The 24,623-nt window shown below is 43.3% G+C and overlaps 2 protein-coding genes across 2 annotated transcripts in view; one reads left to right on the top strand and one right to left on the bottom strand.

Annotated features, from left to right (window-relative positions):
• Positions 1-20,570, top strand: part of slc13a4 (solute carrier family 13 member 4) — a gene marked incomplete at both ends in the record, with an annotated part of 42,402 nt that extends 21,832 nt beyond the window's left edge. Inside the window, 8 exons of the mRNA XM_080550949.1 lie at positions 497-616; positions 2,116-2,217; positions 2,739-2,840; positions 17,383-17,486; positions 18,345-18,484; positions 18,756-18,917; positions 19,555-19,692; positions 20,433-20,570. Coding sequence (XP_080407075.1) covers positions 497-616; positions 2,116-2,217; positions 2,739-2,840; positions 17,383-17,486; positions 18,345-18,484; positions 18,756-18,917; positions 19,555-19,692; positions 20,433-20,570 — 1,006 coding nt within the window. The remainder of the gene's footprint in view (positions 1-496; positions 617-2,115; positions 2,218-2,738; positions 2,841-17,382; positions 17,487-18,344; positions 18,485-18,755; positions 18,918-19,554; positions 19,693-20,432) is intronic.
• A 1,567-nt stretch (positions 20,571-22,137) lies between these two features.
• Positions 22,138-24,419, bottom strand: coa6 (cytochrome c oxidase assembly factor 6). Its single transcript, XM_080550947.1, has 3 exons — positions 24,286-24,419; positions 23,992-24,171; positions 22,138-23,038 (listed from the first exon to the last, which is right to left on the bottom strand). Exons 2-3 carry the CDS (start codon positions 24,133-24,135, stop codon positions 22,949-22,951), a joined length of 234 nt encoding a protein of 77 aa, XP_080407073.1. The 5' UTR covers positions 24,136-24,171; positions 24,286-24,419; the 3' UTR covers positions 22,138-22,948.
• Between the last annotated feature and the right edge of the window lie 204 nt (positions 24,420-24,623).

Here is a 24,623-nt window from a genome sequence, read left to right as displayed (position 1 = left end):
GGAACAGAGATGTTCTATGATGTCACATGATGGAACAGAGATGTTCTATGATGTGACATCATGATGAAACAGAGATGTTTTATGATGTGACATCATGATGAAACAGAGATGTTCTATGATGTCACATGATGAAACAGAGATGTTCTATGATGTGACATCATGATGAAACAGAGATGTTCTATGATGTGACCATGATGAAACAGATGTTCTATGATGTCACATGATGAAACAGAGATGTTCTATGATGTCACATGATGAAACAGAGATGTTCTATGATGTCACATGATGAAACAGAGATGTTCTATGATGTCACATGATGAAACAGAGATGTTCTATGCCTATGGTGTCACATGATGAAACAGAGATGTTCTATATGATGCGGTCAGGAAGATTAAGACACCATCTTGACACTGGAGATGATGATGAGACAGTTTGTGTTTGGTCTAACCCTCGTGAATCTCTCTCCCTCCCCCCTCTCTCTTCCTCTCTCTCCCAGTCGCTACCCGGATGCGAAGGTGATCAACTTCGGTACCTGGTTCATCTTCAGTTTCCCCATCGCCATCATCATGCTGGTGCTCACCTGGGTGTGGCTGCACTGCCTGTTCCTGGGCACCAAGTAAGACCAGAGATACCTGTAACACCTGTAACACCTGTAACACCTGTATCACCTGTATCACCTGTATCACCTGTAACACCTGTATCACTTGTAACACCTGTAACACCTGTAACACCTGTAACACAGACGATAGACCAGAGATACCTGTAACACCTGTAACACACACAATAGACCAGAGATAGGCCTACTGTGTATCATGGGGTGCCTGTGACGCAGGAGGTAGAGCCGCCGTCTAATAATCGCAAGGTTGGCAGATCGGCGGTTCGAGCCCCGGCTGGCCACATGTCGAAGTGTCCTTGGGCAAGACACTGAACCCCAAATTGCTCCCAGTGAGCGGGCCGGCGCCTTCAAGTCAACGTCAAAAGTCAAAAGTCACTTTATTCTCCCATCACTGGGAAATTTGTATTGGGCTTACACCCCACAGCAGCCAACAAAGAGCAACAGACAATACAGAATATTAGCACACAAACAGAAGGCGGACCTGATTAAAACAAGAGTGGAAATAAAATGATAAGCAAGATAAGTTACATTCATCTGGTGCAGTTTAAAAGTTTAACAGAAACGGGAATAAAAGAATTTTTAAATGTATTTAATCTAGCGCGGGGGACTCTGAACCTCCTCCCGGAGGGCAGCAGTTCATACTCTGCATGTAGGACATGGGAGGGATTCATGAGAATTCTATTAGCCTGTCTGAGAGTAGCCTTGCATGGTAGCTTGCCGCTATTGGTGTATGGGTGAATGAGAGGCCGTTGTCAAGCTCTTTGGGTAAAGGCGACATATAAGTGCAGTCCATTTACCATTTACGTATCACCTGTAACACAGGCGATAGCAAACAAACACTGTTTTAGAGATCTATCACCTGTAACAGACAATATCAAACCAGATATATCAGCAGTTTCAGGGAGTGTGTGTGTTGTGTAGTAAGTGTGTGTAGTTTCAGGGAGAACTGCTCGCTCAGTAAGAAGTGTGTGTTGTGTGTAGTATATGAGGAGTGTGTGTTGTGTAGTGTGTGATAATAATAATAACTTTATAATAATAACTTTATTTGTATAGCACTTTACATCAAAGTGCTTTACAATAGGTAAGCCACAGTTTAAAACAATTTAAAACAACTATTTCAATTTAAAAACACACAATTTCGCAGTACAAATACAATAGGTAAAAACAACAATTTTAAACAATTTAAAAACAACTATTTCAATTTAAAAACACACATAATTACACAGCACAAATACACAGCCTATGACATAATAGACAACAGAAAACAGGTGGGTCTTTAACTTAGTTTTGAACACTTTCACTGATTCAGCCTGTCTGATGTCTAATGGAAGACGGTTCCAGAGAGTTGGTGCACGGAAGGAAAACGCATGCTCACCGATTGTCCTTTTTCTGACTCTAGGAACAATCAGCAGGGCAGAGCCTTGTGAGCGCAGAGCCCTTGAGGGCACATATGGGTTGAGAAGGTCCTTTAAATAAGGATGTGTGTGTGTTGTGTGTAGTTTCAGGGAGACCTGCTCCCTCAGTAAGAAGCGCAGGACCAGGAGGGAGATGCTGTCGGAGCAGAGGATCAGCCAGGAGTACCTGAAGCTGGGCCCCATCAGGTCAGGACCCCCAGAACCTGGTACCCCTAGAACCTGGTACCCCTAGAACCTGGTACACATTAGAACCTTCAGGTTAGAACCCCTCAGAAGGTTCTACATTAGAACCCCCAGGTTAGAACACCTCAGAAGGTTCTACATTAGAACCCCGGGATTAGAACCACTCAGAAGGTTCTAGATTAGAACACCTCAGAAGGTTCTCGATTTGAACCCCTCAGAAGGTTCTACATTAGAACCCCCAGGTTAGAACACCTCAGAAGGTTCTACATTAGAACACCGGGGTTAGAACCACTCAGAAGGTTCTAGATTAGAACCCCCAGGTTTGGCACCTGGGTGGCGTAGCTCATAAACATGAAAAAAAAGAAAAGAAAAAAAAGAACCACCAGGCTAGAAGATGACAAGACTTTTAGATGATCAGTGTTTGTTCTTGATATCTTAGAGGGGAGAACTGAAAGAAACAATGTGTGTGCATGTGCGTGTGTGTGTGTGTGTGTGTGCGTGTGCGTGCGTGTGTGTGTGTGCAGCTACCCTGAGGTGGTGACAGGGGTGTTCTTCGTGCTGATGACCCTGCTGTGGTTCACCAGAGAGCCTGGCTTCGTCCCTGGCTGGACCTCCCTGTTTGAGAAGTACGTACAGAACTCTTTACCCTACTTCTGCTACAGAACCCTAACCCTAACCCTACTGCTGCTGCTGGATGGATGGATGACTTACTGTTGTTGTTGTTGTTGTTGTTGTTGTTGATAGATATAGATTTTATAGATGTTATTGTTGTTGTTGATAGATGTTATAGATGTTATTGTTGTTAGATGTTATAGATGTTATTGTTGTTGTTGATAGACTTTATAGATGTTGTTGTTGTTGTTGTTGTTGTTGTTGTGGACCCTCTATCTCCCTCAACTACATGTTGTTGTTGTTGTCCAATAGGAAGGACTACATGTTGGTGTTGTTGTCCAATAGGAAGGACTACATGTTGTTGTTGTTGTCCAATAGGAAGGACTACATGTTGTTGTTGTTGTCCAATAGGAAGGACTACATGTTGTTGTTGTTGTTGTTGTCCAATAGGAAGGGCTACATGTTGTTGTTGTTGTCCAATAGGAAGGACTACATGTTGTTGTTGTTGTCCAATAGGAAGGACTATATGTTGGTGTTGTTGTCCAATAGGAAGGACTACATGTTGTTGTTGTTGTCCAATAGGAAGGACTACATGTTGTTGTTGTTGTTGTCCAATAGGAAGGGCTACATGTTGTTGTTGTTGTCCAATAGGAAGGACTACATGTTGTTGTTGTTGTCCAATAGGAAGGGCTACATGTTGTTGTTGTTGTCCAATAGGAAGGACTACATGTTGTTGTTGTCGTCCAATAGGAAGGGCTACATGTTGTTGTTGTTGTCCAATAGGAAGGACTACATGTTGTTGTTGTTGTCCAATAGGAAGGACTACATGTTGTTGTTGTCGTCCAATAGGAAGGGCTACATGTTGTTGTTGTTGTTGTCCAATAGGAAGGGCTACATGTTGTTGTTGTCCAATAGGAAGGGCTACATGTTGTTGTTGTTGTTGTCCAATAGGAAGGACTACATGTTGTTGTTGTTGTCCAATAGGAAGGGCTACATGTTGTTGTTGTTGTCCAATAGGAAGGACTACATGTTGTTGTTGTTGTCCAATAGGAAGGGCTACATGTTGTTGTTGTTGTCCAATAGGAAGGACTACATGTTGTTGTTGTTGTCCAATAGGAAGGGCTACATGTTGTTGTTGTTGTCCAATAGGAAGGACTACATGTTGTTGTTGTTGTCCAATAGGAAGGGCTACATGTTGTTGTTGTTGTCCAATAGGAAGGGCTACATGTTGTTGTTGTCCAATAGGAAGGGCTACATGTTGTTGTTGTTGTCCAATAGGAAGGGCTACATGTTGTTGTTGTTGTCCAATAGGAAGGGCTACATGTTGTTGTTGTCCAATAGGAAGGGCTACATGTTGTTGTTGTTGTCCAATAGGAAGGGCTACATGTTGTTGTTGTTGTCCAATAGGAAGGGCTACATGTTGTTGTTGTCCAATAGGAAGGGCTACATGTTGTTGTTGTTGTCCAATAGGAAGGACTACATGTTGTTGTTGTTGTTGTCCAATAGGAAGGGCTACATGTTGTTGTTGTTGTCCAATAGGAAGGACTACATGTTGTTGTTGTCGTCCAATAGGAAGGACTACATGTTGTTGTTGTTGTTGTCCAATAGGAAGGACTACATGTTGTTGTTGTTGTCCAATAGGAAGGGCTACATGTTGTTGTTGTCCAATAGGAAGGACTACATGTTGTTGTTGTTGTCCAATAGGAAGGACTACATGTTGTTGTTGTTGTCCAATAGGAAGGACTACATGTTGTTGTTGTTGTCCAATAGGAAGGACTACATGTTGTTGTTGTTGTCCAATAGGAAGGGCTACATGTTGTTGTTGTTGTCCAATAGGAAGGACTACATGTTGTTGTTGTCGTCCAATAGGAAGGGCTACATGTTGTTGTCCAATAGGAAGGACTACATGTTGTTGTTGTTGTCCAATAGGAAGGACTACATGTTGTTGTTGTCCAATAGGAAGGACTACATGTTGTTGTTGTCCAATAGGAAGGACTACATGTTGTTGTTGTTGTCCAATAGGAAGGACTACATGTTGGTGTTGTTGTCCAATAGGAAGGACTACATGTTGTTGTTGTTGTCCAATAGGAAGGACTACATGTTGTTGTTGTTGTCCAATAGGAAGGACTACATGTTGTTGTTGTTATCCAATAGGAAGGACTACATGTTGTTGTTGTTGTCCAATAGGAAGGACTACATGTTGGTGTTGTTGTCCAATAGGAAGGACTACATGTTGTTGTTGTTGTCCAATAGGAAGGGCTACATGTTGTTGTTGTTGTCCAATAGGAAGGACTACATGTTGTTGTTGTTGTCCAATAGGAAGGGCTACATGTTGTTGTTGTTGTCCAATAGGAAGGACTACATGTTGTTGTTGTTGTTGTTGTCCAATAGGAAGGACTACATGTTGTTGTTGTTGTCCAATAGGAAGGACTACATGTTGTTGTTGTTGTCCAATAGGAAGGACTACATGTTGTTGTTGTCGTCCAATAGGAAGGGCTACATGTTGTTGTTGTTGTTGTTGTTGTCCAATAGGAAGGGCTACATGTTGTTGTTGTCCAATAGGAAGGACTACATGTTGTTGTTGTTGTTGTCCAATAGGAAGGACTACATGTTGTTGTTGTTGTCCAATAGGAAGGACTATATGTTGTTGTTGTTGTCCAATAGGAAGGACTACATGTTGTTGTTGTTGTCCAATAGGAAGGGCTACATGTTGTTGTTGTTGTCCAATAGGAAGGGCTACATGTTGTTGTTGTTGTCCAATAGGAAGGGCTACATGTTGTTGTTGTCCAATAGGAAGGGCTACATGTTGTTGTTGTTGTCCAATAGGAAGGGCTACATGTTGTTGTTGTTGTTGTTGTCCAATAGGAAGGGCTACATGTTGTTGTTGTCCAATAGGAAGGGCTACATGTTGTTGTTGTTGTCCAATAGGAAGGGCTACATGTTGTTGTTGTTGTCCAATAGGAAGGGCTACATGTTGTTGTTGTCCAATAGGAAGGGCTACATGTTGTTGTTGTCCAATAGGAAGGACTACATGTTGTTGTTGTTGTCCAATAGGAAGGGCTACATGTTGTTGTTGTTGTCCAATAGGAAGGACTACATGTTGTTGTTGTCGTCCAATAGGAAGGACTACATGTTGTTGTTGTTGTCCAATAGGAAGGACTACATGTTGTTGTTGTTGTCCAATAGGAAGGGCTACATGTTGTTGTTGTCCAATAGGAAGGACTACATGTTGTTGTTGTCCAATAGGAAGGACTACATGTTGTTGTTGTTGTCCAATAGGAAGGACTACATGTTGTTGTTGTTGTCCAATAGGAAGGACTACATGTTGGTGTTGTTGTCCAATAGGAAGGACTACATGTTGTTGTTGTCCAATAGGAAGGGCTACATGTTGTTGTTGTTGTCCAATATGAAGGACTACATGTTGTTGTTGTTGTCCAATAGGAAGGGCTACATGTTGTTGTTGTTGTCCAATAGGAAGGACTACATGTTGTTGTTGTCGTCCAATAGGAAGGGCTACATGTTGTTGTTGTCCAATAGGAAGGACTACATGTTGTTGTTGTTGTCCAATAGGAAGGACTACATGTTGTTGTTGTTGTCCAATAGGAAGGGCTACATGTTGTTGTTGTTGTCCAATAGGAAGGGCTACATGTTGTTGTTGTCCAATAGGAAGGACTACATGTTGTTGTTGTTGTTGTTGTCCAATAGGAAGGACTACATGTTGTTGTTGTCCAATAGGAAGGACTATATGTTGTTGTTGTTGTCCAATAGGAAGGACTACATGTTGTTGTTGTTGTTGTCCAATAGGAAGGACTACATGTTGTTGTTGTCCAATAGGAAGGACTACATGTTGTTGTTGTTGTCCAATAGGAAGGGCTACATGTTGTTGTTGTTGTTGTCCAATAGGAAGGGCTACATGTTGTTGTCCAATAGGAAGGGCTACATGTTGTTGTTGTTGTCCAATAGGAAGGGCTACATGTTGTTGTTGTTGTCCAATAGGAAGGGCTACATGTTGTTGTTGTTGTCCAATAGGAAGGGCTACATGTTGTTGTTGTTGTCCAATAGGAAGGACTACATGTTGTTGTTGTTGTTGTCCAATAGGAAGGGCTACATGTTGTTGTTGTCCAATAGGAAGGACTACATGTTGTTGTTGTTGTCCAATAGGAAGGACTACATGTTGTTGTTGTCCAATAGGAAGGACTACATGTTGTTGTTGTTGTCCAATAGGAAGGGCTACATGTTGTTGTTGTTGTCCAATAGGAAGGGCTACATGTTGTTGTTGTTGTCCAATAGGAAGGGCTACATGTTGTTGTTGTCCAATAGGAAGGACTACATGTTGTTGTTGTTGTTGTCCAATAGGAAGGACTACATGTTGTTGTTGTCCAATAGGAAGGACTACATGTTGTTGTTGTTGTCCAATAGGAAGGGCTACATGTTGTTGTTGTTGTTGTCCAATAGGAAGGGCTACATGTTGTTGTTGTTGTTGTTGTCCAATAGGAAGGACTACATGTTGTTGTTGTTGTTGTCCAATAGGAAGGGCTACATGTTGTTGTTGTCCAATAGGAAGGGCTACATGTTGTTGTTGTTGTCCAATAGGAAGGGCTACATGTTGTTGTTGTTGTCCAATAGGAAGGACTACATGTTGTTGTTGTCCAATAGGAAGGACTACATGTTGTTGTTGTTGTCCAATAGGAAGGACTACATGTTGTTGTTGTCCAATAGGAAGGGCTACATGTTGTTGTTGTCCAATAGGAAGGGCTACATGTTGTTGTTGTTGTCCAATAGGAAGGGCTACATGTTGTTGTTGTCCAATAGGAAGGGCTACATGTTGTTGTCGTCCAATAGGAAGGGCTACATGTTGTTGTTGTTGTTGTCCAATAGGAAGGGCTACATGTTGTTGTTGTCCAATAGGAAGGGCTACATGTTGTTGTTGTTGTTGTCCAATAGGAAGGACTACATGTTGTTGTTGTTGTTGTTGTCCAATAGGAAGGGCTACATGTTGTTGTTGTTGTCCAATAGGAAGGACTACATGTTGTTGTTGTTGTCCAATAGGAAGGGCTACATGTTGTTGTTGTTGTCCAATAGGAAGGACTACATGTTGTTGTTGTTGTCCAATAGGAAGGGCTACATGTTGTTGTTGTTGTCCAATAGGAAGGACTACATGTTGTTGTTGTTGTCCAATAGGAAGGGCTACATGTTGTTGTTGTTGTCCAATAGGAAGGGCTACATGTTGTTGTTGTCCAATAGGAAGGGCTACATGTTGTTGTTGTTGTCCAATAGGAAGGGCTACATGTTGTTGTTGTTGTCCAATAGGAAGGGCTACATGTTGTTGTTGTCCAATAGGAAGGGCTACATGTTGTTGTTGTTGTCCAATAGGAAGGACTACATGTTGTTGTTGTTGTTGTCCAATAGGAAGGGCTACATGTTGTTGTTGTTGTCCAATAGGAAGGACTACATGTTGTTGTTGTCGTCCAATAGGAAGGACTACATGTTGTTGTTGTTGTTGTCCAATAGGAAGGACTACATGTTGTTGTTGTTGTCCAATAGGAAGGGCTACATGTTGTTGTTGTCCAATAGGAAGGACTACATGTTGTTGTTGTTGTCCAATAGGAAGGACTACATGTTGTTGTTGTTGTCCAATAGGAAGGACTACATGTTGTTGTTGTTGTCCAATAGGAAGGACTACATGTTGTTGTTGTTGTCCAATAGGAAGGGCTACATGTTGTTGTTGTCCAATAGGAAGGACTACATGTTGTTGTTGTCCAATAGGAAGGGCTACATGTTGTTGTTGTTGTCCAATAGGAAGGGCTACATGTTGTTGTTGTCCAATAGGAAGGACTACATGTTGTTGTTGTCCAATAGGAAGGACTACATGTTGTTGTTGTTGTCCAATAGGAAGGGCTACATGTTGTTGTTGTTGTCCAATAGGAAGGACTACATGTTGTTGTTGTCGTCCAATAGGAAGGGCTACATGTTGTTGTCCAATAGGAAGGACTACATGTTGTTGTTGTTGTCCAATAGGAAGGACTACATGTTGTTGTTGTCCAATAGGAAGGACTACATGTTGTTGTTGTCCAATAGGAAGGACTACATGTTGTTGTTGTTGTCCAATAGGAAGGACTACATGTTGGTGTTGTTGTCCAATAGGAAGGACTACATGTTGTTGTTGTTGTCCAATAGGAAGGACTACATGTTGTTGTTGTTGTCCAATAGGAAGGACTACATGTTGTTGTTGTTGTCCAATAGGAAGGACTACATGTTGTTGTTGTTGTCCAATAGGAAGGACTACATGTTGGTGTTGTTGTCCAATAGGAAGGACTACATGTTGTTGTTGTTGTCCAATAGGAAGGGCTACATGTTGTTGTTGTTGTCCAATAGGAAGGACTACATGTTGTTGTTGTTGTCCAATAGGAAGGGCTACATGTTGTTGTTGTTGTCCAATAGGAAGGACTACATGTTGTTGTTGTTGTTGTCCAATAGGAAGGACTACATGTTGTTGTTGTTGTCCAATAGGAAGGACTACATGTTGTTGTTGTTGTCCAATAGGAAGGACTACATGTTGTTGTTGTCGTCCAATAGGAAGGGCTACATGTTGTTGTTGTTGTTGTTGTTGTCCAATAGGAAGGGCTACATGTTGTTGTTGTCCAATAGGAAGGACTACATGTTGTTGTTGTTGTTGTCCAATAGGAAGGACTACATGTTGTTGTTGTTGTCCAATAGGAAGGACTATATGTTGTTGTTGTTGTCCAATAGGAAGGACTACATGTTGTTGTTGTTGTCCAATAGGAAGGGCTACATGTTGTTGTTGTTGTCCAATAGGAAGGGCTACATGTTGTTGTTGTTGTCCAATAGGAAGGGCTACATGTTGTTGTTGTCCAATAGGAAGGGCTACATGTTGTTGTTGTTGTCCAATAGGAAGGGCTACATGTTGTTGTTGTTGTTGTCCAATAGGAAGGGCTACATGTTGTTGTTGTCCAATAGGAAGGGCTACATGTTGTTGTTGTTGTCCAATAGGAAGGGCTACATGTTGTTGTTGTTGTCCAATAGGAAGGGCTACATGTTGTTGTTGTCCAATAGGAAGGGCTACATGTTGTTGTTGTCCAATAGGAAGGACTACATGTTGTTGTTGTTGTCCAATAGGAAGGGCTACATGTTGTTGTTGTTGTCCAATAGGAAGGACTACATGTTGTTGTTGTCGTCCAATAGGAAGGACTACATGTTGTTGTTGTTGTCCAATAGGAAGGACTACATGTTGTTGTTGTTGTCCAATAGGAAGGGCTACATGTTGTTGTTGTCCAATAGGAAGGACTACATGTTGTTGTTGTCCAATAGGAAGGACTACATGTTGTTGTTGTTGTCCAATAGGAAGGACTACATGTTGTTGTTGTTGTCCAATAGGAAGGACTACATGTTGGTGTTGTTGTCCAATAGGAAGGACTACATGTTGTTGTTGTCCAATAGGAAGGGCTACATGTTGTTGTTGTTGTCCAATATGAAGGACTACATGTTGTTGTTGTTGTCCAATAGGAAGGGCTACATGTTGTTGTTGTTGTCCAATAGGAAGGACTACATGTTGTTGTTGTCGTCCAATAGGAAGGGCTACATGTTGTTGTTGTCCAATAGGAAGGACTACATGTTGTTGTTGTTGTCCAATAGGAAGGACTACATGTTGTTGTTGTTGTCCAATAGGAAGGGCTACATGTTGTTGTTGTTGTCCAATAGGAAGGGCTACATGTTGTTGTTGTCCAATAGGAAGGACTACATGTTGTTGTTGTTGTTGTTGTCCAATAGGAAGGACTACATGTTGTTGTTGTCCAATAGGAAGGACTATATGTTGTTGTTGTTGTCCAATAGGAAGGACTACATGTTGTTGTTGTTGTTGTCCAATAGGAAGGACTACATGTTGTTGTTGTCCAATAGGAAGGACTACATGTTGTTGTTGTTGTCCAATAGGAAGGGCTACATGTTGTTGTTGTTGTTGTCCAATAGGAAGGGCTACATGTTGTTGTCCAATAGGAAGGGCTACATGTTGTTGTTGTTGTCCAATAGGAAGGGCTACATGTTGTTGTTGTTGTCCAATAGGAAGGGCTACATGTTGTTGTTGTTGTCCAATAGGAAGGGCTACATGTTGTTGTTGTTGTCCAATAGGAAGGACTACATGTTGTTGTTGTTGTTGTCCAATAGGAAGGGCTACATGTTGTTGTTGTCCAATAGGAAGGACTACATGTTGTTGTTGTTGTCCAATAGGAAGGACTACATGTTGTTGTTGTCCAATAGGAAGGACTACATGTTGTTGTTGTTGTCCAATAGGAAGGGCTACATGTTGTTGTTGTTGTCCAATAGGAAGGGCTACATGTTGTTGTTGTTGTCCAATAGGAAGGGCTACATGTTGTTGTTGTCCAATAGGAAGGACTACATGTTGTTGTTGTTGTCCAATAGGAAGGACTACATGTTGTTGTTGTCGTCCAATAGGAAGGGCTACATGTTGTTGTCCAATAGGAAGGACTACATGTTGTTGTTGTTGTCCAATAGGAAGGACTACATGTTGTTGTTGTCCAATAGGAAGGACTACATGTTGTTGTTGTCCAATAGGAAGGACTACATGTTGTTGTTGTTGTCCAATAGGAAGGACTACATGTTGGTGTTGTTGTCCAATAGGAAGGACTACATGTTGTTGTTGTTGTCCAATAGGAAGGACTACATGTTGTTGTTGTTGTCCAATAGGAAGGACTACATGTTGTTGTTGTTGTCCAATAGGAAGGACTACATGTTGTTGTTGTTGTCCAATAGGAAGGACTACATGTTGGTGTTGTTGTCCAATAGGAAGGACTACATGTTGTTGTTGTTGTCCAATAGGAAGGGCTACATGTTGTTGTTGTTGTCCAATAGGAAGGACTACATGTTGTTGTTGTTGTCCAATAGGAAGGGCTACATGTTGTTGTTGTTGTCCAATAGGAAGGACTACATGTTGTTGTTGTTGTTGTCCAATAGGAAGGACTACATGTTGTTGTTGTTGTCCAATAGGAAGGACTACATGTTGTTGTTGTTGTCCAATAGGAAGGACTACATGTTGTTGTTGTCGTCCAATAGGAAGGGCTACATGTTGTTGTTGTTGTTGTTGTTGTCCAATAGGAAGGGCTACATGTTGTTGTTGTCCAATAGGAAGGACTACATGTTGTTGTTGTTGTTGTCCAATAGGAAGGACTACATGTTGTTGTTGTTGTCCAATAGGAAGGACTATATGTTGTTGTTGTTGTCCAATAGGAAGGACTACATGTTGTTGTTGTTGTCCAATAGGAAGGGCTACATGTTGTTGTTGTTGTCCAATAGGAAGGGCTACATGTTGTTGTTGTTGTCCAATAGGAAGGGCTACATGTTGTTGTTGTCCAATAGGAAGGGCTACATGTTGTTGTTGTTGTCCAATAGGAAGGGCTACATGTTGTTGTTGTTGTTGTCCAATAGGAAGGGCTACATGTTGTTGTTGTCCAATAGGAAGGGCTACATGTTGTTGTTGTTGTCCAATAGGAAGGGCTACATGTTGTTGTTGTTGTCCAATAGGAAGGGCTACATGTTGTTGTTGTCCAATAGGAAGGGCTACATGTTGTTGTTGTCCAATAGGAAGGACTACATGTTGTTGTTGTTGTCCAATAGGAAGGGCTACATGTTGTTGTTGTTGTCCAATAGGAAGGACTACATGTTGTTGTTGTCGTCCAATAGGAAGGACTACATGTTGTTGTTGTTGTCCAATAGGAAGGACTACATGTTGTTGTTGTTGTCCAATAGGAAGGGCTACATGTTGTTGTTGTCCAATAGGAAGGACTACATGTTGTTGTTGTCCAATAGGAAGGACTACATGTTGTTGTTGTTGTCCAATAGGAAGGACTACATGTTGTTGTTGTTGTCCAATAGGAAGGACTACATGTTGGTGTTGTTGTCCAATAGGAAGGACTACATGTTGTTGTTGTCCAATAGGAAGGGCTACATGTTGTTGTTGTTGTCCAATATGAAGGACTACATGTTGTTGTTGTTGTCCAATAGGAAGGGCTACATGTTGTTGTTGTTGTCCAATAGGAAGGACTACATGTTGTTGTTGTCGTCCAATAGGAAGGGCTACATGTTGTTGTTGTCCAATAGGAAGGACTACATGTTGTTGTTGTTGTCCAATAGGAAGGACTACATGTTGTTGTTGTTGTCCAATAGGAAGGGCTACATGTTGTTGTTGTTGTCCAATAGGAAGGGCTACATGTTGTTGTTGTCCAATAGGAAGGACTACATGTTGTTGTTGTTGTTGTTGTTGTCCAATAGGAAGGACTACATGTTGTTGTTGTCCAATAGGAAGGACTATATGTTGTTGTTGTTGTCCAATAGGAAGGACTACATGTTGTTGTTGTTGTTGTCCAATAGGAAGGACTACATGTTGTTGTTGTCCAATAGGAAGGACTACATGTTGTTGTTGTTGTCCAATAGGAAGGGCTACATGTTGTTGTTGTTGTTGTCCAATAGGAAGGGCTACATGTTGTTGTCCAATAGGAAGGGCTACATGTTGTTGTTGTTGTCCAATAGGAAGGGCTACATGTTGTTGTTGTTGTCCAATAGGAAGGGCTACATGTTGTTGTTGTTGTCCAATAGGAAGGGCTACATGTTGTTGTTGTTGTCCAATAGGAAGGACTACATGTTGTTGTTGTTGTTGTCCAATAGGAAGGGCTACATGTTGTTGTTGTCCAATAGGAAGGACTACATGTTGTTGTTGTTGTCCAATAGGAAGGACTACATGTTGTTGTTGTCCAATAGGAAGGACTACATGTTGTTGTTGTTGTCCAATAGGAAGGGCTACATGTTGTTGTTGTTGTCCAATAGGAAGGGCTACATGTTGTTGTTGTTGTCCAATAGGAAGGGCTACATGTTGTTGTTGTCCAATAGGAAGGACTACATGTTGTTGTTGTTGTTGTCCAATAGGAAGGACTACATGTTGTTGTTGTCCAATAGGAAGGACTACATGTTGTTGTTGTTGTCCAATAGGAAGGGCTACATGTTGTTGTTGTTGTCCAATAGGAAGGGCTACATGTTGTTGTTGTTGTTGTCCAATAGGAAGGACTACATGTTGTTGTTGTTGTTGTCCAATAGGAAGGGCTACATGTTGTTGTTGTCCAATAGGAAGGGCTACATGTTGTTGTTGTTGTCCAATAGGAAGGGCTACATGTTGTTGTTGTTGTCCAATAGGAAGGACTACATGTTGTTGTTGTCCAATAGGAAGGACTACATGTTGTTGTTGTTGTCCAATAGGAAGGACTACATGTTGTTGTTGTCCAATAGGAAGGGCTACATGTTGTTGTTGTCCAATAGGAAGGGCTACATGTTGTTGTTGTCGTCCAATAGGAAGGACTACATGTTGTTGTTGTTGTTGTCCAATAGGAAGGACTACATGTTGTTGTTGTTGTCCAATAGGAAGGACTACATGTTGTTGTTGTTGTCCAATAGGAAGGACTACATGTTGTTGTTGTTGTCCAATAGGAAGGACTACATGTTGTTGTTGTTGTCCAATAGGAAGGACTACATGTTGTTGTTGTCGTCCAATAGGAAGGGCTACATGTTGTTGTTGTTGTTGTTGTCCAATAGGAAGGGCTACATGTTGTTGTTGTCCAATAGGAAGGACTACATGTTGTTGTTGTTGTTGTCCAATAGGAAGGACTACATGTTGTTGTTGTTGTCCAATAGGAAGGACTATATGTTGTTGTTGTTGTCCAATAGGAAGGACTACATGTTGTTGTTGTTGTCCAATAGGAAGGGCTACATGTTGTTGTTGTTGTCCAATAGGAAGGGCTACATGTTGTTGTTGTTGTCCAATAGGAAGGGCTACATGTTGTTGTTGTTGTCCAATAGGAAGGGCTACATGTTGTTGTTGTTGTCCAATAGGAAGGGCTACATGTTGTTGTTGTTGTTGTCCAATAGGAAGGGCTACATGTTGTTGTTGTCCAATAGGAAGGGCTACATGTTGTTGTTGTTGTCCAATAGGAAGGGCTACATGTTGTTGTTGTTGTCCAATAGGAAGGGCTACATGTTGTTGTTGTCCAATAGGAAGGGCTACATGTTGTTGTTGTCCAATAGGAAGGACTACATGTTGTTGTTGTTGTCCAATAGGAAGGGCTACATGTTGTTGTTGTTGTCCAATAGGAAGGACTACATGTTGTTGTTGTCGTCCAATAGGAAGGACTACATGTTGTTGTTGTTGTCCAATAGGAAGGACTACATGTTGTTGTTGTTGTCCAATAGGAAGGGCTACATGTTGTTGTTGTCCAATAGGAAGGACTACATGTTGTTGTTGTCCAATAGGAAGGACTACATGTTGTTGTTGTTGTCCAATAGGAAGGACTACATGTTGTTGTTGTTGTCCAATAGGAAGGACTACATGTTGGTGTTGTTGTCCAATAGGAAGGACTACATGTTGTTGTTGTCCAATAGGAAGGGCTACATGTTGTTGTTGTTGTCCAATATGAAGGACTACATGTTGTTGTTGTTGTCCAATAGGAAGGGCTACATGTTGTTGTTGTTGTCCAATAGGAAGGACTACATGTTGTTGTTGTCGTCCAATAGGAAGGGCTACATGTTGTTGTTGTCCAATAGGAAGGACTACATGTTGTTGTTGTTGTCCAATAGGAAGGACTACATGTTGTTGTTGTTGTCCAATAGGAAGGGCTACATGTTGTTGTTGTTGTCCAATAGGAAGGGCTACATGTTGTTGTTGTCCAATAGGAAGGACTACATGTTGTTGTTGTTGTTGTTGTCCAATAGGAAGGACTACATGTTGTTGTTGTCCAATAGGAAGGACTATATGTTGTTGTTGTCCAATAGGAAGGACTACATGTTGTTGTTGTTGTTGTCCAATAGGAAGGACTACATGTTGTTGTTGTCCAATAGGAAGGACTACATGTTGTTGTTGTTGTCCAATAGGAAGGGCTACATGTTGTTGTTGTTGTTGTTGTCCAATAGGAAGGGCTACATGTTGTTGTCCAATAGGAAGGGCTACATGTTGTTGTTGTTGTCCAATAGGAAGGGCTACATGTTGTTGTTGTTGTTGTCCAATAGGAAGGGCTACATGTTGTTGTTGTTGTCCAATAGGAAGGGCTACATGTTGTTGTTGTTGTCCAATAGGAAGGACTACATGTTGTTGTTGTCCAATAGGAAGGACTACATGTTGTTGTTGTCCAATAGGAAGGACTACATGTTGTTGTTGTCCAATAGGAAGGACTACATGTTGTTGTTGTTGTTGTCCAATAGGAAGGGCTACATGTTGTTGTTGTTGTCCAATAGGAAGGGCTACATGTTGTTGTTGTTGTCCAATAGGAAGGGCTACATGTTGTTGTTGTCCAATAGGAAGGACTACATGTTGTTGTTGTTGTCCAATAGGAAGGACTACATGTTGTTGTTGTCCAATAGGAAGGACTACATGTTGTTGTTGTTGTCCAATAGGAAGGACTACATGTTGTTGTTGTTGTCCAATAGGAAGGACTACATGTTGTTGTTGTTGTCCAATAGGAAGGGCTACATGTTGTTGTTGTCCAATAGGAAGGACTACATGTAGTTGTTGTCGTCCAATAGGAAGGACTACATGTTGTTGTTGTTGTCCAATAGGAAGGACTACATGTTGTTGTTGTTGTCCAATAGGAAGGACTACATGTTGTTGTTGTTGTTGTCCAATAGGAAGGACTACATGTTGTTGTTGTTGTCCAATAGGAAGGACTACATGTTGTTGTTGTCGTCCAATAGGAAGGACTACATGTTGTTGTTGTTGTCCAATAGGAAGGACTACATGTTGTTGTTGTTGTCCAATAGGAAGGGCTACATGTTGTTGTTGTTGTCCAATAGGAAGGACTACATGTTGTTGTTGTTGTTGTTGTCCAATAGGAAGGGCTACATGTTGTTGTTGTCGTCCAATAGGAAGGGCTACATGTTGTTGTTGTTGTCCAATAGGAAGGACTATATGTTGTTGTTGTTGTCCAATAGGAAGGACTACATGTTGTTGTTGTTGTTGTCCAATAGGAAGGACTACATGTTGTTGTCCAATAGGAAGGACTACATGTTGTTGTTGTCCAATAGGAAGGGCTACATGTTGTTGTTGTTGTCCAATAGGAAGGACTACATGTTGTTGTTGTTGTTGTCCAATAGGAAGGACTACATGTTGTTGTTGTTGTCCAATAGGAAGGGCTACATGTTGTTGTTGTCCAATAGGAAGGGCTACATGTTGTTGTTGTTGTCCAATAGGAAGGACTACATGTTGTTGTTGTTGTTGTTGTCCAATAGGAAGGACTACATGTTGTTGTTGTTGTCCAATAGGAAGGGCTACATGTTGTTGTTGTTGTTGTCCAATAGGAAGGACTACATGTTGTTGTTGTCGTCCAATAGGAAGGGCTACATGTTGTTGTTGTCCAATAGGAAGGACTACATGTTGTTGTTGTTGTCCAATAGGAAGGACTACATGTTGTTGTTGTCGTCCAATAGGAAGGACTACATGTTGTTGTTGTCCAATAGGAAGGACTACATGTTGTTGTTGTCGTCCAATAGGAAGGGCTACAGGACTGACGCCACGGTGTCGGTGCTCCTGGGATTCCTGCTCTTCCTCATCCCCGCCCGGAGGCCCTTCTCCTCCTCCAGCGACAAGAACAAAGGTCAGAGGTCAAACACCACAGACACGCCCAGAGCAAGGTTGTACAACTCCTCCAGGGCTGCAAGAGAGATGTAGTTCTTGGAGCTATAGTTCTTATAGTTGTATTTTTTAGGGATGAGGTCCTTTTAGTTGTAGTTCTTAGTGCAATGAATGTGCAATAACACTATGTGCAATATGACAACCCTAGGGAACATAAGGTTCAGAGGATAGGAAATGTTAGGATATTTATAGCATAGCATAGAGTACAGCACAGTGTTTTATTTGTATAGTATAGTATAGTGGATAGTGTATATAGACTTTATTTATGTAAACCAGCTCTTTTCCCTTCTTGTTTTTAGTATTTTTTCCCTAGCACCAGGGGAGCCCCCACTCACAAATTTCGTTGTATGGTACCTGTACTATATCAATGACAATAAAGACCATTCATTCATTCATTCATTCATTCATTCATTAGGGATGAGGTCCTTTTAGTTGTAGTTCTTATGGATGAAGTCCTTTTATTTTTTATTTTTTTTATATTTGTATTTATTGCCTGATCTCCTGAACTATAGAACATTGTCCCTTAGAGGGCCTTGTATAGTGGTCAGATCCTCCTACCCATTCAATTGATACCAGCAGAGATCAACCGATACAGGGGGAGGCTGGTGGAGGTAGAAATCAGAGGACGGGGCTCATTGTAATGTATGGAACAGAATGAGGGACGGTATCAAACACAATGTGGACCTTCTCCTGTGAGAAAGAAAGAACTCCCATCGTGTTAGCGTACGGTCCGACACCCTAAACCAGTGCCTCTCTGCCGCCCCATGCTGGTTGTGTGTGGTAACTGCGCCTCCCCCCCCCCCCCCCCCCCCCCCAGCAGGAGAAGATGGAGCAGAGCCAGAGGAAGAGGACCAGGACCCCCTGGCGCCCATGATCACATGGAAGGACTTCCAGAAGCTGATGCCCTGGGAGATCGTCATCTTGGTGGGGGGGGGCTACGCGCTCGCCGCTGGCTGTAAGGTACGACACGTCCTGTAAGGAACCACTGCGCCTCTCGGGGGGGGGTTAGATGGTGTTGTATACACTCTGATGTGTTGTATCATAATGTGACACGGTCTGGTGAAAAGGGCCACATGTCAGCAATTCTCAAGGGGCCAAAAGCTTCCTTTCTTTAAAAAATGACATGTAATTACATATTAAGTGTTGAAGAGCCGACTCGATATAACACACAACAATACTATATGTATTGTACAATGCGTGCGTGTGTGTGTGTGTGTGTGTGTGTGTGCAGGTGTCAGGGCTGTCAGTGTGGATAGGCAGACAGCTGGAGCCAATGAGCGGCCTGCCCCCCTGGGCCGTCACCCTGCTGGCCTGCCTGCTGGTCTCCGCCGTCACTGAGTTCGCTAGCAACCCCGCTACGCTAACCGTGTTCCTGCCCATCCTGTCTGCTCTGGTAGGGTGTGTGTGGGTGTGTGTGTGTGTGGGTGTGTGTGTGCCTAACCTCTCTGCTCTGGTAGGGTGTGTGTGTGTGTATGTCAGGGTTCGACAGTAACGCTTGCCCGGAGCAAGTAAAAAATGTATCGTTGAGTGAAGATATTATTAAAGCATACGCGCCTGTCGATCACCTGTCGCATCGCGTACGCTTTAATAATATCTTCACTCCACGATCATCTAGTCTGGTCTGGCGCCTGCGCCGTCTGTTGTTCTTCCTGCACACAGGTAAACATATCCAGGATCCAGCAGCGTCGTCGGGCTCGCGCAAACAAACCCAGCAAATGTTTTACTTGCTCCGGGCAAGCGGGCAAGTGTTACTGTCGAACCCTTTGTGTGTGTGTATCCTCTCTGCTCTGGTAGGGTGTGTGTGTGTGTGTGTGTGTGTGTGTGTGTGTGTGTGTGTGTGTATGCCTGCCTAACCTCTCTGCTCTGTGGTAAATGTGTGTGTGTGTTTCATCAGTGGGTCAATATGAGTGAACACCGTTCCTTCCTTGTGTGTAACCCAGTAATGTGACCTCTTTCTCTTTCCCTCCCTCTCCGTCCCTCTCTCCCACCCTCCTTCCCTATCTCCCTCCCTCTCTCTCCTCCCCCCCCAGTCAGAGACCCTGCAGATCAACCCCCTCCACACCCTGGTCCCTGCCACCATGTGTGTGTCCATGGGGGTGATGCTGCCCGTGGGGAACCCCCCCAACGCCATCGTCTTCAGTTACGGACACGTGCAGATCAGCGACATGGTGAGACGTCAACACACACACACACGCACACACACGCACGCACGCACGCACACATACACACACACACGCGCACACACACACGTGCAGACACACACACACACGCACACACACACACACACACTCTCTATTACCAGAGCAGAGGATGGGCAGGAATACACACACACACAAACACACGCACGCACGCACACACACACAAACAAACACACACACACAAACGCACACAAACATACACACACACACACACACACCGAGCAGTATGCCTGCAGCTTCAAAGGCTTTGTCACAATAACAGCCAAAACACCAATGTTCTCATAACAGAGATGTGAGCCAAGACACCCTGGTCCTCCACAGAGAAGATGTAGCGTATTACATTTTAATATTACACACGTGTTGCTAATTACATTCCATGAGCCCGTCCTCTGATTTCTACCTCCACCAGCCTCTACTGGCATGAACACACAGGCCCTTATACAGACACACAGTGATTATACATGTACGCTGTACGTATGATTACAAGTCATAGATCACTTATCAATGCATTGTTGTTGTGTGTGTGTGTGTGTGTCTGTCTGTGTGCGTGTGTGTGTCTGTGTGTGTGTGTCTGTCTGTCTGTGTCTGACTGTGTGTCTCTCTGTCTATCTGTGTGTGTGTCTGTCTGTGTCTATGTGTGTATGTCTGTCTCTGTCTGTGTGTGTGTGTGTGTGTGTGTGCGTGTGCGTGTGTGTGTATGTGTGTCTCAGGTGAAGGCCGGTTTCGGGGTGAACCTTATAGGTGTCCTGGTGGTGATGATGGCCATCACCACCTGGGGGGTCCCCCTCTTCAACCTCACAGAGTTCCCCGCCTGGGCCGTGATGAGGAACGTCACCGACGGCTTATAACCACCGGGGGGCGCCCCGAGAGTGGAGAGACAGCCGGAGGAGAGAGAGAGTGGAGTGGACGGGAGGAGGAGGAGGAGATGAGGAGAGGACAAGATGGCATCGTCTCGAGGTTGGGGACACGCAGGTGCTGTTTGAACACTCTAGAGACTCCTCCGTTCCTCCCTCCCTGCCTCCCTCTCTCTCTCTCTCTGTGTCAACCGCTGATCCTAACGCCACGCGGATCGGTCGAAGCAAACCTTCACGACTACTACTTTCACCCACCTGGTCATCTGTGAGATCTGTGATCCCCTGGGAGGATGGGAGGGAGGGAGGATCTTTTTTTAGTTGTTCAGACAGGGCCGGCCAACACTCTCTCTCTCTTTACCGCAAAACGCCAAAACCTGAAAGGGACTGTGAGGTCTGTTGTTGTTGTTGTTGTTGTTGTTGTTGTTGTTGTTGTTTAACCTGACGAGGGGGTTCGCTAGGTCGCTAACGTCTGGGGGGGATCGGCGGCCATCTTGGGGTGAGGACCCGATGGGAGGAGCTTAGCACCGGGGGGGCGGAGGGACGCGGAGTGGGAGGAGCCTGGAACTCTGGACTCCGACGCTCCGAAGTCAAAGGATCAAGGCCCAGCCTTTTACTCCATGTACTGTGTGTCTGTGTGTCGCTGTAAATGTAGCTTCTACAGTATAATAGTTATGTATTATTATTATTGTTGTTATTATTATTATAATGTCTGGTCCCCCCTCCCCCATATCACACATATAGTTCTGTTTTTTCACACGTTTTTAAGCAGATGAATGATGGATCTTTAGAAAGATGAGGTGTACCTTTGTTTATTGGTGTGTGTACGTTATTTTCCAATTGGTTGAGTCCAATAAACGCAAAAGAAAACACGGTATTTCTGTGCATACAACACTTTATTCAATGGCAACATCCCAGATATATACTGTCCCCTGCTTGTCGTACTGTATGTGGTTTTACACACCACAGGGCAGACCCCCAACATACTATGCTGGTTAATTAGGGTTATATCGTACACAGAGAGAGAGAAAACAGAAGGGTAGAGATCCTGAGTCTGAGTGATTAACTGCCAAATCAAGAGAGCAGCTGTTGCTATGGCTACAGAGCTGGTGACAGGGGGTACATGTGACTGCAGTCCAGATATGACACGTATGCATAATAATGTGGTTTATATTTTCACATAAATTCAAATATAATTGTGTGCTTTTGTACTGTATTCACCTTCATGATAAGAATGCACACACGCATAATCCCAATCCTGTTTCTAATTTATTCAGTGACGGAGGTGTTGGTTTTCATACTTCGATGTTCTCTTTGACAACGGGACTTATAGCTTTGTAAATATATGCAAACGTGTGATATTGAAGTGATGTGCCTTCTCATATTTTGTTTCAAACAATTCAGTGACCTGTCACATATTCATGAATAAAGTTGCCGTAATTACATGTATATTCATGAGTAAAGTTGCCATAGTTACATGTATTCAAGTCACTCCTAGAATAGAGGTAGGGCCAGAGAACTACACTACTGTAACAAAAACAATAAAATAACACTGAAACATTAATAACTTAACGTGTTCTTTATTCAGTAATCACAACAAATCACACACAGACATTCAGCCGGTCTCATAATTCATCCATAAAGAACAACAATAAAAGCGTCAAATAAAATACATCTCCTTTTGACAAAGACATAAGCATGACTCCCATGTCCCCAGTGACAGACAGACAGGCAGACAGACATTCAGCAGTAGATTTGTACAGTTGAGATAAACATATCCTAACGTTCTTAAAATAATGGCTTACGTCATATTTTCAAGTTTTGAGGAAAAACAGAATAAACCGAACCAAATCTAGAATATGATATTTAGGCAAAAACATAATTTTCCTCAAAAGTGACGTAAGCCGTTATTTTAAGAAGGTGACGATGTACAACGTTAAATTAAAGCACCCATACCATCCCTTGGTGTTGAGGACGTATGGACGTATGGACAGACTACAGGAAGCCTGAGAAACCCTGTTGACTGTGAGGAGACGTCTTCCACGTCTGTCACCACGGTTACCGTTCAGTGGGGAGAACAAGAACGTAGCGAAAAAAATACGTTTGCAACAACATGAAAACTAAACCCCAGTGTTTCAGACGGAACCTAATATGGAACCGGTACTTTAGAAACACGTTCTCCTTTTTTCCTCCTACTGAACGTGACTGAGACCCACGTTCATCCTTTACCCACACATCTGCCCACTGCAGGTCAGGCGGGCAGAGATGGCCACAGGACTCTCTCTCTCTCTCCCCCTCCCTACCCTCTCTCCCTGTAGCAGTGTCCATCTCACACAGGAGTCCACATCCACGTCTGTCTCCTGGCCGGCCGGCCTCTAGGACTTGGCCGTCCCGTCCGCGGGCTCGAACCCGACCAGCTTGGCTTTGTACTTCAGGAAGTCCCGCCTCTTGGCGAAGTACTTCACCTGGGGGAGGGAAGGGCAGACGATGCTATAGGCCGACTCCACCATTGTCAGGGGAACACACACGTCATGACATCATAACCGCATGTCCGATCGGGTGTGTTTAACTCATTTAGTGTGGATGAAGTCGCTCAAATCTGTCTCATTATTATTATTACTACGTCTCTCTCCCTTAATTGCATGTGAATTGGCTGCAGGTGTGTGTGTGTGTGGGGGGGGGGGACGACGACTTGCTCCTGGAGTGCCCAGCCCTCTCCCCTTTGGTCTCCAGTAGCCATTTTGTTGTTTTCTACATTTTACCATTACTCCTCCCATTTTATACTACATTTCACATAAACTGATCTTTTTGTCCCTGTTGTATATTATTACTTTGTTAATAAATAATTGTTAATGTTTGCCCTGTGTGGTTTACTGCATCGCCATGAGTTGTACACTATTCCCTGAGAACCACAGGCTGTGCAAGTGACTGTTTCAGCCCATCTCAGTTGCTGGTGATTACTTTAGTAATGAATCAAAAGTATGCGCAGCTTGTAGAGGTAACTCTCAAACACCAGGGGGTATGGTATGGACACCCCTGGGTTGGTTTGGGAACTGTACTGTACTGTGTGGGCAGAAAACACCGCATTCCCAACAGTTGATTGAGGCAAATAAAACTTGACCAGACTTGTTTGAGGCTGTGTTCGGAATGGCATACTAGCATACTACTCATACTAGATATGACGTAGATTTTGAGTATGCAGTGCGTTCACACTGTAGAGTATGTGAAATGTTAGTATGCAAGAAATGTATACTAGATTTTCGGTCGGCTGGTATTGGCATACTTAATATGAATTTAGTATGCAGTATATACTCATTGAGTATGCTAGTATGCAGTATGCTAGTATGCCATTTCGAACACAGCCCGAGTGTTTGTTTGCATGACGTCTCAGAATCGGGGCACATGCGCAGTCACTCACCCACTGGTCTGGGCAGGTGGCCTCGAACTCCTTCTGGAGCGTCTCGCACGCGGCAGCCTTGTCGCCGTGGTCGTCCAGACACTTCCACAGCGCGTCCCTGGCGGCCCAGCACAAGCGTCTCTCGGTCGCGTTCGGAGCCGTCATCGCTCGTGTTGCCAGGCGACCTAGCGTGCCACCTCACTGGAGCCACACACGACAGGGGACGTTCACATGTCAAATGTTTGGTCGTTCTCAAAATGCCTTCACAACCCGCTGCTAAAGCCTTTCAATAAATGTTGTACCCCGACAACTCACCGTGAATGTTTGTATGACCTAATCCGGTATAGACGGTTTGTGTAAAACAGCCAAAGCAACATTTAGAGGATGGATTTGGAGTTCTGTGACATTTTTCCCAGAGCACTCAAGGACGCACAGCCGCCGAAGATGTCCGTCGCGTGTTAGTGACGCAGGACTCCAGCTGGGGGGAGGGCAGGATTGCCAGATGGGATTGACAATTTCCAGCCTAAACACAGTCTAAAAACCGCTGAATCCATCAAAAACCACCAGCCCAAAACCTATATTGTCAGAAAACCGCTACTTACTATTTAGGCAGGCAGGTGCCCGTCTCTTGCCCCTAAACTGTTTGTCTGTTG

This window comes from Nansenia antarctica (assembly GCF_963989245.1).
Source record: "Nansenia antarctica genome assembly, contig: SCAFFOLD_181, whole genome shotgun sequence".
Classification (NCBI taxonomy): domain Eukaryota; kingdom Metazoa; phylum Chordata; class Actinopteri; order Argentiniformes; family Microstomatidae; genus Nansenia; species Nansenia antarctica.
Note: the sequence above shows the minus strand (reverse complement) of the source record. Positions and strands in the feature narration are given on the sequence as shown.

Excerpts from the sequence above, each read along its gene's own strand:
- coa6 (XM_080550947.1), bottom strand. The coding sequence starts at position 24,135 with ATGACGGCTCCGAACGCGACCGAGAGACGCTTGTGCTGGGCCGCCAGG. Across the intron at positions 23,039-23,991 it reads CCACCTGCCCAGACCAGTGG|GTGAAGTACTTCGCCAAGAG; the intron begins GTGAGTGACTGC and ends TCCCTCCCCCAG.